The sequence below is a fragment of the Protopterus annectens genome, chromosome 1.part1 (assembly GCF_019279795.1).
Source record: "Protopterus annectens isolate FY-2018-M chromosome 1.part1, PAN1.0, whole genome shotgun sequence".
Taxonomy (NCBI): Eukaryota; Metazoa; Chordata; order Ceratodontiformes; family Protopteridae; genus Protopterus; species Protopterus annectens.
This window is the reverse complement of record NC_056726.1, coordinates 816567984-816580700: the sequence shown is the minus strand read 5'-3', so window position 1 is coordinate 816580700 and position 12717 is coordinate 816567984. Positions and strand designations below refer to the sequence as shown.

The 12717-nt window shown below is 40.9% G+C and overlaps 1 protein-coding gene across 1 annotated transcript in view; it reads right to left on the bottom strand.

Annotated features, from left to right (window-relative positions):
• The window catches only part of TLN1 (talin 1), a 3443760-nt gene that overhangs the window by 462519 nt on the left and 2968524 nt on the right, over positions 1–12717 (bottom strand). Inside the window, exons 48-49 of the mRNA XM_044078439.1 lie at positions 7354–7500; positions 6201–6367 (exon numbers count right to left, since the gene is read on the bottom strand). Coding sequence (XP_043934374.1) covers positions 6201–6367; positions 7354–7500 — 314 coding nt within the window. The remainder of the gene's footprint in view (positions 1–6200; positions 6368–7353; positions 7501–12717) is intronic.

The following is a 12717-nucleotide window of genomic DNA, read 5'->3' as shown; positions in this document are numbered from 1 at the left end:
TCTGGAGCTATTAAAATCATCCTTGGCTTGTCTTGTCTGACCTTTAAGAGCACCTTTGGAAGAAGAGGCAGAGGTGGAAAGGCATACACATGAAGATTTTTCCAACTGAAAGACAGAGCATCCACTTTCCAAGCTGTGTGATGAAACCCCTTTGTGCAAAACTTTGGCAGCTGGTGGTTTAGTGGAGAAGCGAACAGATCTATGTCTGGAGTTCCCATGACACTGTCAATTTCTGAAATACATGAAGATCCAGTTTCCACTCGTGGGGATCCATGATTTGTCTGCTTAACACATCTGCTAAGGAGTTCTGTGCTCCGGCAGAAACCTTGCCTGAAGAGTTAGTTGCAAGCTGAGCGCAGTCTCCCATAAAATCATTGCTTGCCTGCATAGAGGATAAGAATGTGTTCCCCTTGTTTGTTGATGTACCACATGACAGTTGTGTTGTCTGTTAGAATCAACACCTGCCCTGGAAGAAGTAACTCCTTGAAAGCCATTAATGCAAACTGGACTGCTAACATCTCCTTCATGTTGATATGTAGATGCTGTAGTCTGGCAGGCCACTTGTCTTGTATCCACTTTCCATTCAGATGAGCTCCCCAAGCAATGTCCGAGGCATCTGTCGTTAAAATCTGACTCGCCTCTGGCCGGGTCACAGAGAGTCCCTTGTTTAGGTGACATTCCTGAGCCCACCACAAAAATTCTTTTGAAGGCAAGGTATTATTTGAATGACAGTGTCCAAATCCTGGCAGTGCCGTGCCCATACATTGTTGAGATACCATTGCAGCTTCCTCATATGCAGTTTGGCATTGGGAAGCACCAGAATACAAGATGCCATGAACCCTAATGCTTGAAGGACTGTCCTTGCAGTCAGCACGGACTGATGAGATAGTTGATGGAAGTAAAGGGATAGACTCTTTTGTTTGTCCGGGGTTAAAAAGGCCATCTGGGCTGCTGTATTCAGTCTCACACCCAGAAAGCACATGTCTTGAGAGGGTACTAGACTGGACTTTATTTCGATCACAGAATACCCTAGGCATCTTAGCACTGCTATGACATATTCCAGATGCTGTAGAAGGTTTTCCTTTTCTTGAGCCAGAATCAGGCAGTCGTCCAAGTAAGGATAGATTTGAATTCCTTTTAGCCTGAAGTAAGCTATCACTGGAGCCAGAACCTTTGTGAATACTCTGGGCAGTAGATAAGCCAAAGGGCAATGCAGAGAACTGATAATGAGAATTTCCAGCTCGAAACGCAGATACTTCCTGCAACTTAGTCTTATAGGCACATGAAGGTAAGCTTCCTTGAGATCTAAAGTTACCATCCAGTGATCTTTGCCCAGCAGAGGTAAAAGCTGTTGTAACGTCAACATCTTGAACTTGGGAATGTCCAGATAAGTGTTGAGGATAGATAAATCCAAAATTGGTCTCCACGTGTTCCCCTTCTTTGGTACTAGGAACAGGCGAGAATAAAATCCTAGGCCCCTTTCTGATACAGGGACTGGCTGAATGGCCCCTATTTGGAGCAACAGAGAAATTTGCTTGTGAGCCTCTTTCCTTTGTGGAGGAGGAACGTCTGGCATGCCTTTGAAAGTGGGTAATGTATGGAAATAAAACCTGTAACCGTGGTGAATGATATCCAACACCCATCTGTCTTGAGTAATTAAATCCCAATTTTCTTTGAAAAGAGACAGTCTTCCTCCCAAAGGAGCTGCCAGACGAGAATCTACTGGCAGCTGAAAAGGCAGGTCATTGGGTCTGTTTACGAAAGGACTGACCCCTGCCCTCACCAGAAGTTGGAGCAGGTGAACTCCTGTTCTAGGCCTAAAAGAACCTTGAGCTCTGCCCCTACCACGCCTAGACCTACCCCTAGACTGGGAATCATAAACAGGATATGTCCATCCCTTAGTAGGCCAATTTCTACTAAACTTGGTGGCTGCACCTGCAAAAATCTTTAACAGTTTGCATAGACTTAGCTTTGTCCTCCATTTTCTTTAAAACTGCTTCCACAGGCGAACCAAACAACACATCAGACTGTAAAGGAGCATCCAAAATCCTTGTCTTAACATGCTCAGCTAAATTCTGATCCCTCAACCAGGCATGCCTGCGAAGAACAGAACTAGTGGCAGCCACCCTCGAGGAGGCCTGTACAGCATCAAAACCACATTGCAAAGAATGCTTACCCACTTGTTCAGACACATGAACTAAATCCAGCAACTCTTTACACTCAATACCTTCCGCCAAAGCATCCACCTTAGATTTCAGTTGTGAAAGGAGATAATTTTGATATTTTAGCATGTGAAACTGACAATTCAACGCCCTCATGGCTAAAGTGGAAGAAGTATACACTTTCTTTCCCCATCTATCCAAAGCCCTTGCCTCTTTATCAGTGGGAACAGGGTTTTTAACCACAGAGGCCTTAACACCTTTAGGTCCCTGAGAAACAGTTTCCGGGTCTGCCCTAGGACTCTTAAAAAGATACTTATGAGCTTCAGGCACCCTATATTACCTATCAGGTTTAACAGGAGCAGGAGGCAAAGAGTCAGGGTTCAGGGAAGCCTCTGCAAAAACATCTTCAACCACATTCAACACAGGAGGAATAGCTAAGGGCCTATGCTGGGGTAAAAACAAGAATTCCCTAAGCCTTTTCCTGGAATCAGAGTAATCCTGGCCTTCCCATTTAAAGTGCTCCCTCATGGAATGCAGAGTCTCTGAAAATGAGAAATCCTCAGGAGGAGAAGCTGTAGGAGTGGAATCATCCACATCAGAATCAGAATAAGGAGGGTACTCCTGCAAATCTTCCGCAGAAGACTCAGAAGCCTCTGAACACTGTTCAAAACTATCAAACTCAGGTTCCACCCTAGGCCTCTTATCAGGGGGGGGCATAGAACCTCTAATCATAGTAATCAAATCTTCTGCCATTTTAAGCATATGTTTCTTAGGCAGAGAGCCTGAAGTGCTAGGAGAAGCCCCCACAGAAGCTAAACCTGGCCTACCTCTCAAAGAAGTTTTGGAAACAGAAGGAGAGGCTCTAACTACCTTAGGAAGAGAGGGAAGAACAGTTACCTGAGAAGCCCCCTCAGCCTGGCCTACCTCCTGAGAAGGCACATCCTGTAACAGTAAAGTCTCTGCCTGAGACTCCAAAGAAACTCCTGGCAAAACCTCTGGCTCCACTGAGCCTTCTAAAGAACCGGCGTCCGGGACTGCCGGTTCATCAACCCTAGGCTTCGCTGTTTTGTCCTTGCGCTTTTGATCTAAGCGGGCCGGAGCATCCAACGGCATTTTATAATTGCAACGCTTCCCAAACACTAACCTGGCACAGTCTAACCTTCTCTTAATAGTGCGTTTGTTAAACCTAGCACAAGAGCGGCATCCAACAACGCCGTGCTCAGGCCCTAAACAAGGTATACACAAGGTATGGTAATCCCTATGAGGTATCTGTTTCCCACAAGAAATACAGTTATTCACTTTTTCTGACATCCGGTTAAATACTGAGGCAAGAAAAAACCAAAATGTTCCCCAACGGGGTACTTAGCCAACTCTGATTCGGTCTGAAACTCCGAGTTCAGAAAATTTCAGAACGCCAACCTGCACTCGCAAAACTGCTTCTGCATCGGACCATGCGGCAAAAAAGACTGAGGATATGACGTCGGTCATGCGCATTAGTACCCTGACGTACTGACGTCAGTCTAATGCGCCCTGACCGACGTCAGCCATATACTCTGGTATTCGGGCCGACTGGACAGCGGACTACCCAATAGTTAGGACTGCAGCAATGTGGAATGAAGAACATCAGACAAATGTAGGTTTTGTAAAACTGAATCGGAAACAGTCGCACACCTCATTGCTGGTTGTGACATAATAATGGCAGAAAGACTGTATACTGAAAGCCATAAAAATGTGGCAAGACTGTTGCACTGGGGGTTGTGCAAACATTACGGTATTGAAGTGGCTGAAAAATGCTGGAAACATGAGCTACAAAGCATCACAGAAAATGGTGAAGTTTACATCACATGGGATCACCCATTACCAACACTTCAAAAGATAAATGCTAGAAAAACTGATACAGTGGTCTATGAAAAGAAGAGAAACGCAGCACTGATCACTGAAATCACCACACCCAGTGACTACAGTGTCTTGTGTGAAAAGAGACACAGTCATAAAATATCAGGATCTGCAGGCAGAAACGAGAGCAATGTGGAAGAAAGATACACAGATAGTTCCAATAGCAGAAGGTGCAACGGGTCTTACAAAAAAGAATCTACAATCATATTTAGATGTTACTAATACATGTAACCCCATACGAATTGCAAAAGGAGTCATTACTGAGTACATTGCTGATGCTGCGAGGAGCACTTCTGACTGACATCAAAGACTGAAACAATACTAATTTCATGAACTTTAAATCTACTTTGACTTAGGAATGGGGTCCATTCCAGTCATGGTACTAGAAACCCAAAAGATTTGGAGAAAAAAAAAAACACTAAGCTGCTTCTCACTACTCACAAGCCATACTATCAAAGCAAAGACCATTTTAATATTAACTTCATGCTCCTAACACTATGCTTTTGGATGTCACTACAGACAATTTGAAATTTGGCCTTCATATCCAAACAGTATTCAAAAAGACACACCAAAAGGTAGACCTACTGTACAGGGCAAAACCATACCTCAGAGATAAAGCTAAGGAAACGGTCACAAGAACCTATTTGCTACTCACATTACTATATGCCTCACAAATCTTCACAAACCTACCAGCACTCCAGAAAACAAAACTCGAGCAGTGCTGTAACATTGCGAAATTTACCATAAACTCTTCTTATCACACTCTCTACTGCCAAGTTCTTAAACTATCAAACATCCGTCAACTGCAACTTTTAATTGTATATAACTTAATATACAACTCAAACAAATGCCCAGCCCTCAAATCTCTAATCTAGCCAGCTCCATAACACAAAACCAAGCAGAAAGCCAAGATCACTAGATAAATCTCTATTCACCATAAGTAAAGCTCACAATGCAACAGGGGATGCACAACACTCAAGCTATGTACCCATAAAGACTTAAACAGTAAAAGGTCATGGGCATTCAGAAGGCAATTAGCTGAAACACTTGACTCACTTAAGGGGTCATTTGCATATATCCCACAGGACTCCATAACAGGAGATTTTAGTTATCACAGAGTGAAAACTCTAGCTTGATTGGGCTTTTCTTGCAGAGTTTACGGAATGATTTGTCTGTGTGATATTTTTACCCTTTGGTTTGCAAGCTGTAGAACCAAATACCTATGCCAAGGAAATTAAAGAGCCACAAAGTTCTAAATTATAACTCAATCAACATCTAAGACAATCCTAGATCTGCCAATACCCTTTACCAGGCTGAACTCAACTCAAACTTTCACATTATGTTTGCATGTTACTTGAAAAAAATTATTTAACATTTGTTAACCAAGAAAGTCAGACTTGGAACGAAGCCAGTTTTCAGTGGAGGCCCGGGGAGAAACACTCCAGATGCATGCCTTTGTAACTTGGGAGAAAACCGGAGCACCCGGAAGAAACCCACATGAATGCATGCAGGACATGCAGACTCCGCACAGAAGGCACTCCAGCCGAGAATCGAACCGGAGAACCTCTTGTTGTGAGGAGACAACGCTACCGCTGCACCACTGTGCCATCCATATTACTTTATGTACTTGGAAAGAAACTAATTTTGCAATTATATGTTTTTGAATAGCAAGTACTAAATTACTGATGTACTCTGCCTGTAAGCAAGTTAGTATTCTTCTTCCATGTTAGCATCTTTTATATTTATACTTTACATCCACTCTGACTGTAATGCTGTGTCTAAAGTCATGAAAGATAATGTTGTCCATCTACGTACCTTAGGCAATTAAATTTTCCCTAGTGATTGCAACAAGAGCTTGTACACTCTAATTTTATTGCAATGTGATATTCTTTACTGTAATAGTATTGTCATGTGGAGCTCTTTTCCCCTGGGCCTCCACTGAAAAGGGGTTCCCATGTCCAGTCACACTACCCTGGTCAACAAACAAAACAAATAAATAACATCAAATAAATAAATCACTAGTAACTTTATCACAGTCTTATTTTGACATTGCTAGAACTTTGTAGTAAATCTGGCAATACTTCTGAATTTCTCCCAGCCTGGAGTACAAGGTTTATAAGAGGCAAGACAATTAACATTTACCTGTGGTCTGCAAATGTCTCTGCATTCTCTCTGTTTAAAGTTCCAGCTGTAGCAAACATGATGGTGGTATCAAGGTCAGCAATAATTCCAGACACAGCACTTGCAGCAGTAATGCAGGCCTGTGTACCACGGTTCCCAGCCTGTAGTGCTGCCAATACATGAGAAACCTAAGAAAAACAAAGAAATCTAGTTAGTTCTTGCAAAACGAGATTGCTTAAATGACTACAGTTGTTTGAATCTGGAAAGGTTTTACTTTAAATATAAGAAATGCAAAAAGCAGAACTTCAACAATAGACAGTCTTATACTACACAGGACCCACCTTGGCCAAAAAAGTGGTAAATAACATTCTCTGTAACAGATAATATGCAAGACAATTACTAGAAAATTAGGTCCATTAATGAATTGCAGGAAGAAATGCCATGCCTCACAAAAAGCATGACCAAGTTTTGAGCCTGATGACAAAGTAGCAAATGGAACACTACAGTGATTGGAGAGCTACAAACATGGTCTACACAAAACATTTATGGGTTTCAACATGTTTGGGGAGTAATCAAATAAGACCTGACGTAGTGAGAGTTATAATAAAAACAAAAAAACAAAAAATGGAGCTCTGTCCATTACAGGGTGGTAACCAAAAATCCAGTTTTACCAATAAGGCTCAAGAGGGTACACAGTAATTTGAAGTGCAGGATGCAGATTACAAATCAAATAGGTCACTAAACTGGAATCTGAAGGAATCCAGCTCACTTCTGTCAACACTGCTACAAGCTGGGTCATGCCACTGTACCACACTGTGGTATGTACCACTAGAGAGACATTTATTCCTCACAGCCAGACCTTAAGACCTTAAGCAGATCATGTAAGCACGTGGTCTTTCTCTACACAATTTCGGTTTTCTTCTCTTCTAGGCTGCACTAAGAACTATGTTCAGCTTGGGCTACTTTCCTGCTGACACACTCCAAGCAACCTGTAGTCTTTGATAAAAAAAGAACATACTGAACAGTAAAAACAGTGCTAGAAACAAGAACAAGTTACGAATAAAACAGTGCCAATGTGTGCAACTGCAAAAAAGGCAGACGAAAGTAGAACTAACTCATTCATAGCAACTTTTAAACGCAGTATTCACTGCACTCATATAGATCAAGATCTTACCCTTTCTGAGACTTTGCGTGCACATTCTATCAACTCCTTTTTGGTGTATGTATCTGTGGGACTGCACTGCAAGGCTCCAGCTTTGGTAACCAAGGAAGCACAACTGTGGCCTAGTTCCTGTACCCGATTCTTAATGTGGAAGCCAATCTAGACACAAAGAGGAGAAAAAGAATGACCACACAATTGAATTGCACAGCAGACCAGCCATTCAGGCTTTCTTTGCTGCTCACTAGTAATTAAGCATTCATCTATTTCTGTGGCATACTTTTTTCTTACCAGTTATTTACTCATAAGCTCTCTCACTTGTCTTCTGTGCTGTACTGCTTCTGCCTCTCAGTCTGGACTCTCAACCATCAACAAAGATGGCTACCCTTTCCCTGAAGTTAGGTTCACACTTTTCCACCTTTTTAGGTGTGGCATGCAGTGGTGCACAGGTTTGACCTTAATAACCCTGTAGCAAACTCTGAAAAGTGACTGGCGGTACCATGATGAACTTGCTCCATCTTATGTCAGGAGGCAGTCTAAAACAGTAGATCTAAATCCATTCCTTTAGGAGGGTCAACAAGTCTAGTGACTGCTCATCCTTACCCATGTCAGCAACTCCTCCTATAACCACAGTTATTCCAGGACCTGGGTCAATACCACATGGGTAAATAACACAATGCCTTCACACCAACAGGCACAAATATTTTCATTTACTCATAATTCAGAATACTCCTATTCTACTCATGCAAGAACATAAACAAATTTTACATTTTAATCAACTTCCATCTTCTGCTTCTCAATCTCTACACACATTTATTTAAAAAATTCTCATTTACCCTTAAACCTCTTTCAGATAGACTTCTAAAATTTTAACGAACAGACATGATTCATTTTCATACTGAAGCCCTTTTTTCTCACCTGTTCTAAAAAATATATTTCAATCCCAAAATAGATATGTGCAGCATCACATCAACACTAAATGTTTCATCTGTTAACCTATTTCAGTGTTGTAAATCTTCCATTAAGCTCTATGAATGTTCATCTGACAGTTCTTATTTATACTGATACTGGATTAATTTACTCTCACCACTTTTTCTGCCAAAACAACTATGCTCCTTTAGAGTTATAAAACTATAAAACAGCAAATCCAAATAATTTTGGAGCATTAATCTTTTTAGAGGCTGTGCAGAGGACTAAAGCCATCACTTGATAAGGAGCTGCTTCCTCTTCCAAGGGTACACGGCATGAATCATTCTACCTTCATTTGCCTCCTGTGTAACCCTGTGCAAGTCACTTAACCAGACAGTACTTTGGGGCAACTGGGAATTTGGACTAGGCCCCTTAATGGTCTCCTGGACTGCATGCCTAATAACTAGCTATGACCCTATGACAGCTCTCATGTAATACCTTTCCAGTAGCCCTTCAAACTCTGCTTTCTACAGACTTTGTAAATTGCTCTTTCAAACACCTTGCCCACACTGTCTACTACACACTAACCTCTTGACTCAGACTTATTGTGTAGAAATTACTAATATCACCTTTAGTGTCAAAAACTATTCAGCTGAAATGTACTGCATGAAATACAATGATAAAAAGAGATGTTACTATATATGTAGCATATAACGTCATGATTTTAACTGATGTACTTAATTATGAGAACCATGTCTACCTCAATAAAAAATATTAGTGTATGGCATACTGCAAAAAGTCATACAATGAACAAACTGCTATTGATAATGATATACTTCGAGAAACATTTGGAAGTGACTACTCATAAAATTATAAATAAAAAAATGGAAATGTTAATTATGAATCTGTATGTACCATTACACTCGATCATTTTCATTATATAGTTTACATTACATAGCTGATGTATGACAGAACAGATGATGAAGATGAACAGAAATATGCCGTGGAAACAGATGATGATGAACATGAACAGAAATATGCAGTGGTACTGCTTTGCACAGAAATTTCTTAAGGTTCAGATTTTCATTAATATTGTGAACATACAGAATATTAACACATCACCATGAACAAAATTAGTGAAATTTTGCATGGGTTAAAATTTATTCTGGCTGCTGAAGTTTAAAGCACAATGACTTCTAATGTACTTTAGTAACACCATTAGAGGTAAAGCATTGCACTACTTACTCTAGCACAGACTGTTCAGAAAATGAAAACTCTAGTTTATTAACTGAAGGGACCAGGATACACAATTACTAGTATTGCAAAAGGCAATAGCCTGTGAAGGGAAAGATCTACCTTTGCTAAATAATATGCATGTAAAACTGTCTTAACTTCTGCATTTTTACCAATACTTGGTAGAGTTCTATCACTAATTTCCTAGGTGCTCTGGGGTTAGAGATTAAACTAATCATGCATACTTCCCCATATACATAACAGAAGCTTAATTCATCCTCCACGTACTTTAGAGACTGCATTACCGGATGCTATCTACCCATAACTTTCAATCCCCCTCCCTTTTCAATTACTTCAGAAATCCATTTAACTAGCCCAAATTTGTATCCACAAACCCCACTTAAATTTTGCTTGTTGCATTTAAGGCTTCCCTTATTTCCCATGGACAATACTGAGTTTATATAACAGTTTTCACTGCTTGAGAGTAAGACCATCTTCCAATTAGAAAGCAATCTGGGAATAAGTCATTCAGTTTCCCAGAAATACGGTATACTCCATACTCTTGGGAAGTCTTCAGTTTACAGCAGTTTTAGTTATCTGATTTAATTCTGAGCAAGACAGTTGCATCATACTGCTCCCCAGCCTGTACAAAGCTGCATCACAAGTTGAAGGAAACAAAAGTCTCCTCAGATGGTAGCACACAGCATTTCACAGAGATTCCTGCATGCATACCAAGTTATACTTATCCAATGAAAGGCCTATGTCACATCTAAACATAACAAAACTGTATTAAGCCTTGCTACAAGATCATGCCCGGAACTCTGGAAATTAACTTCCCTCCTTTTACTCCAGTGGTTTTCTGAGACACATCACCCTTGGTTTCTCATCTCTCCAATAACGTTCTACTCTGTTCTAACAGCTCAGGTATATTACCAATGATTTGGGCTAGGACCTCTGACATCCAGCATACACTTCTCTGATCTTCAAATCAAAACCTGGGATCTCCGATTAACCAAGTTTGAGGATGACAACAAACTGGATAGTAACCTGATATCCACTTCTGACATGCAGAAGCTATAACTTGAACTTGATCATGTTAATAGCTGCTGCAGAGAAATCAGGCTAAAACTAAATCCTAAAAAGTACAATAATGTCACATTTGGTAAACAATCCCTTCACCTAGCTTACAATTTAGATGACACCCCATTTCAAAATGAAAATGCTGTGAGATACCATGGAACATGGGTAGATAATACCCTCTTCCTTTGATCATCATATTTCAGTTATGGTTAGGAAATCCTTTTATTTGGTGCAGCTGTCCACAAATGGTACCTCCTCAAAAGTTGTACTTACCCTCTATATACCACACTGATAATGTCCCTCATAGGATAAAATACCCTCTTTAGAGATGTACTTACTAGACATACCAAGTCGTTGCAGACCTCAAAAGTTACTAACAGACCTAAGCTATCAGGAGAGACTTTAGGCTCTCTCCCTGTATTCAGTGTCCTAATTCCTTGGGGCAATCTATGACATGCTTTTCAGGTCATTAGGGATCGAGCAGTCCAAGACCTCTTACATTTCCACAATCAAACTGTCCAGTGTACACTAGGACCACACATCTGAATTTGCTTCAGCAAATAAATCACTAGTAAGAGAGAGACATGTCACACAAATATCACCCCTTCCCTGGAACATTTCACTCCACTTCAAGCAATGCAACACTATGGGTTATTCACAAATTAATTCCATGCTTATCTGGCCTATCTCACCTTGAAAAAACAGGTAATGTCTAAAGGCGGGTACTGACAAGGTGTAAGTGGCCACATACCTCTGTGATGCCTTGTTTTTTCTATGACGTCTAAAATAAGAGCAAGAGGAAATTAAATCTCTATGGAAAAAAGTTGTTGTTTTTCCAATCACACCAGCTTCAGTAAAATGAATATGATCTTTATATAACTGAATAAAAAGTACAGTTTTGTACCTACCATAAATGTAGATGTTCGAGGATCCACATTGCTGCAGTCCTTACTATTGGGTAGTCCGCTGTCCAGTCGGCCCGAATACCAGAGTATATGGCTGACGTCGGTCAGGGCGCATTAGACTGACGTCAGTACGTCAGGGTACTAATGCGCATGACCGACGTCATATCCTCAGTCTTTTCTTGCCCCAGATGTCAGAAGACCCTAAAAAGACAAGGCCCAAAATACCTGCACCAAAAATATGTACAATATATACAAAAATATATACAAAAATATCAACATATAACCTCACCTACACAACCACCCCTAAACACAGAGGGAAGGAGGGAGGTAATTGGACTGCAGCAATGTGGATCCTCGAACATCTACATTTATGGTAGGTACAAAACTGTACTATGTTCTTCGCTCCACATTGCTGCAGTCCTTACTATTGGGTAGAATCCCAAAGCAGAGGTAAGGGAGGCTGGCAAATCATAAAGAAGTAGGAGCTGACAACATGCCTTGCAAAACAGCTGTGGCAAAACCAGCCCTAGACTTAGAGTAGATAGGAAGGTGATAATGCTTAGAGAAAGTATGCACTGAACTCCAAGTAGCTGCCTCCAAAATATCCTTAGTTGCCACCCCTTAGAAATGCTGTTGAAGTGGCAGTAGCCCTAGTGGAATGAGGCCTAATCCCAGCTGGAATCTCCTTGCCATGATGGGAATAACAAAATGCAATGCAAAACCCAATCCACCTAGAAATAGTTTGTTTTGACACAGGCTTGCCCTGAACTCAAAGCAAAAGAAACAAACAACTGCTGAGACTGCCTAAAATCCTTAGTCCTGCTTAAATAATAACGCAATTGCCTGTGTACATCTAAAGTGTGCAAAATCTTTTCCCCTTTATTTTGGGGGTCTGCATAAAAGTAGGCAAATGAATAGTTTGGTTTAAAGCCACACTAGAAACCACCTTAGGCATAAAGGAAGGATTAGTACGTAATGATACCCTATCCTTATGGAAAATCAAAAAGGGCTCTACTGCCATAAGGGCCTGCAACTCAGACACCCTTCTTGCAGAAGTAATAGCCAACAGAAAAGCAGTCTTCCATGACAAGTATTTCAATTCAGCAGTAGCCGCAGGCTCAAAAGGTTGTAGAGTAAGTTTTTCCAACACAAAATTGAGATCCCAAGCAGGAGTAGGAGCTCTACGTGGGGGTCTTATATTCTTTGCCCCTCTAAGAAACTGCTTGAACAAAGGATGCGAAAACAATGGTGG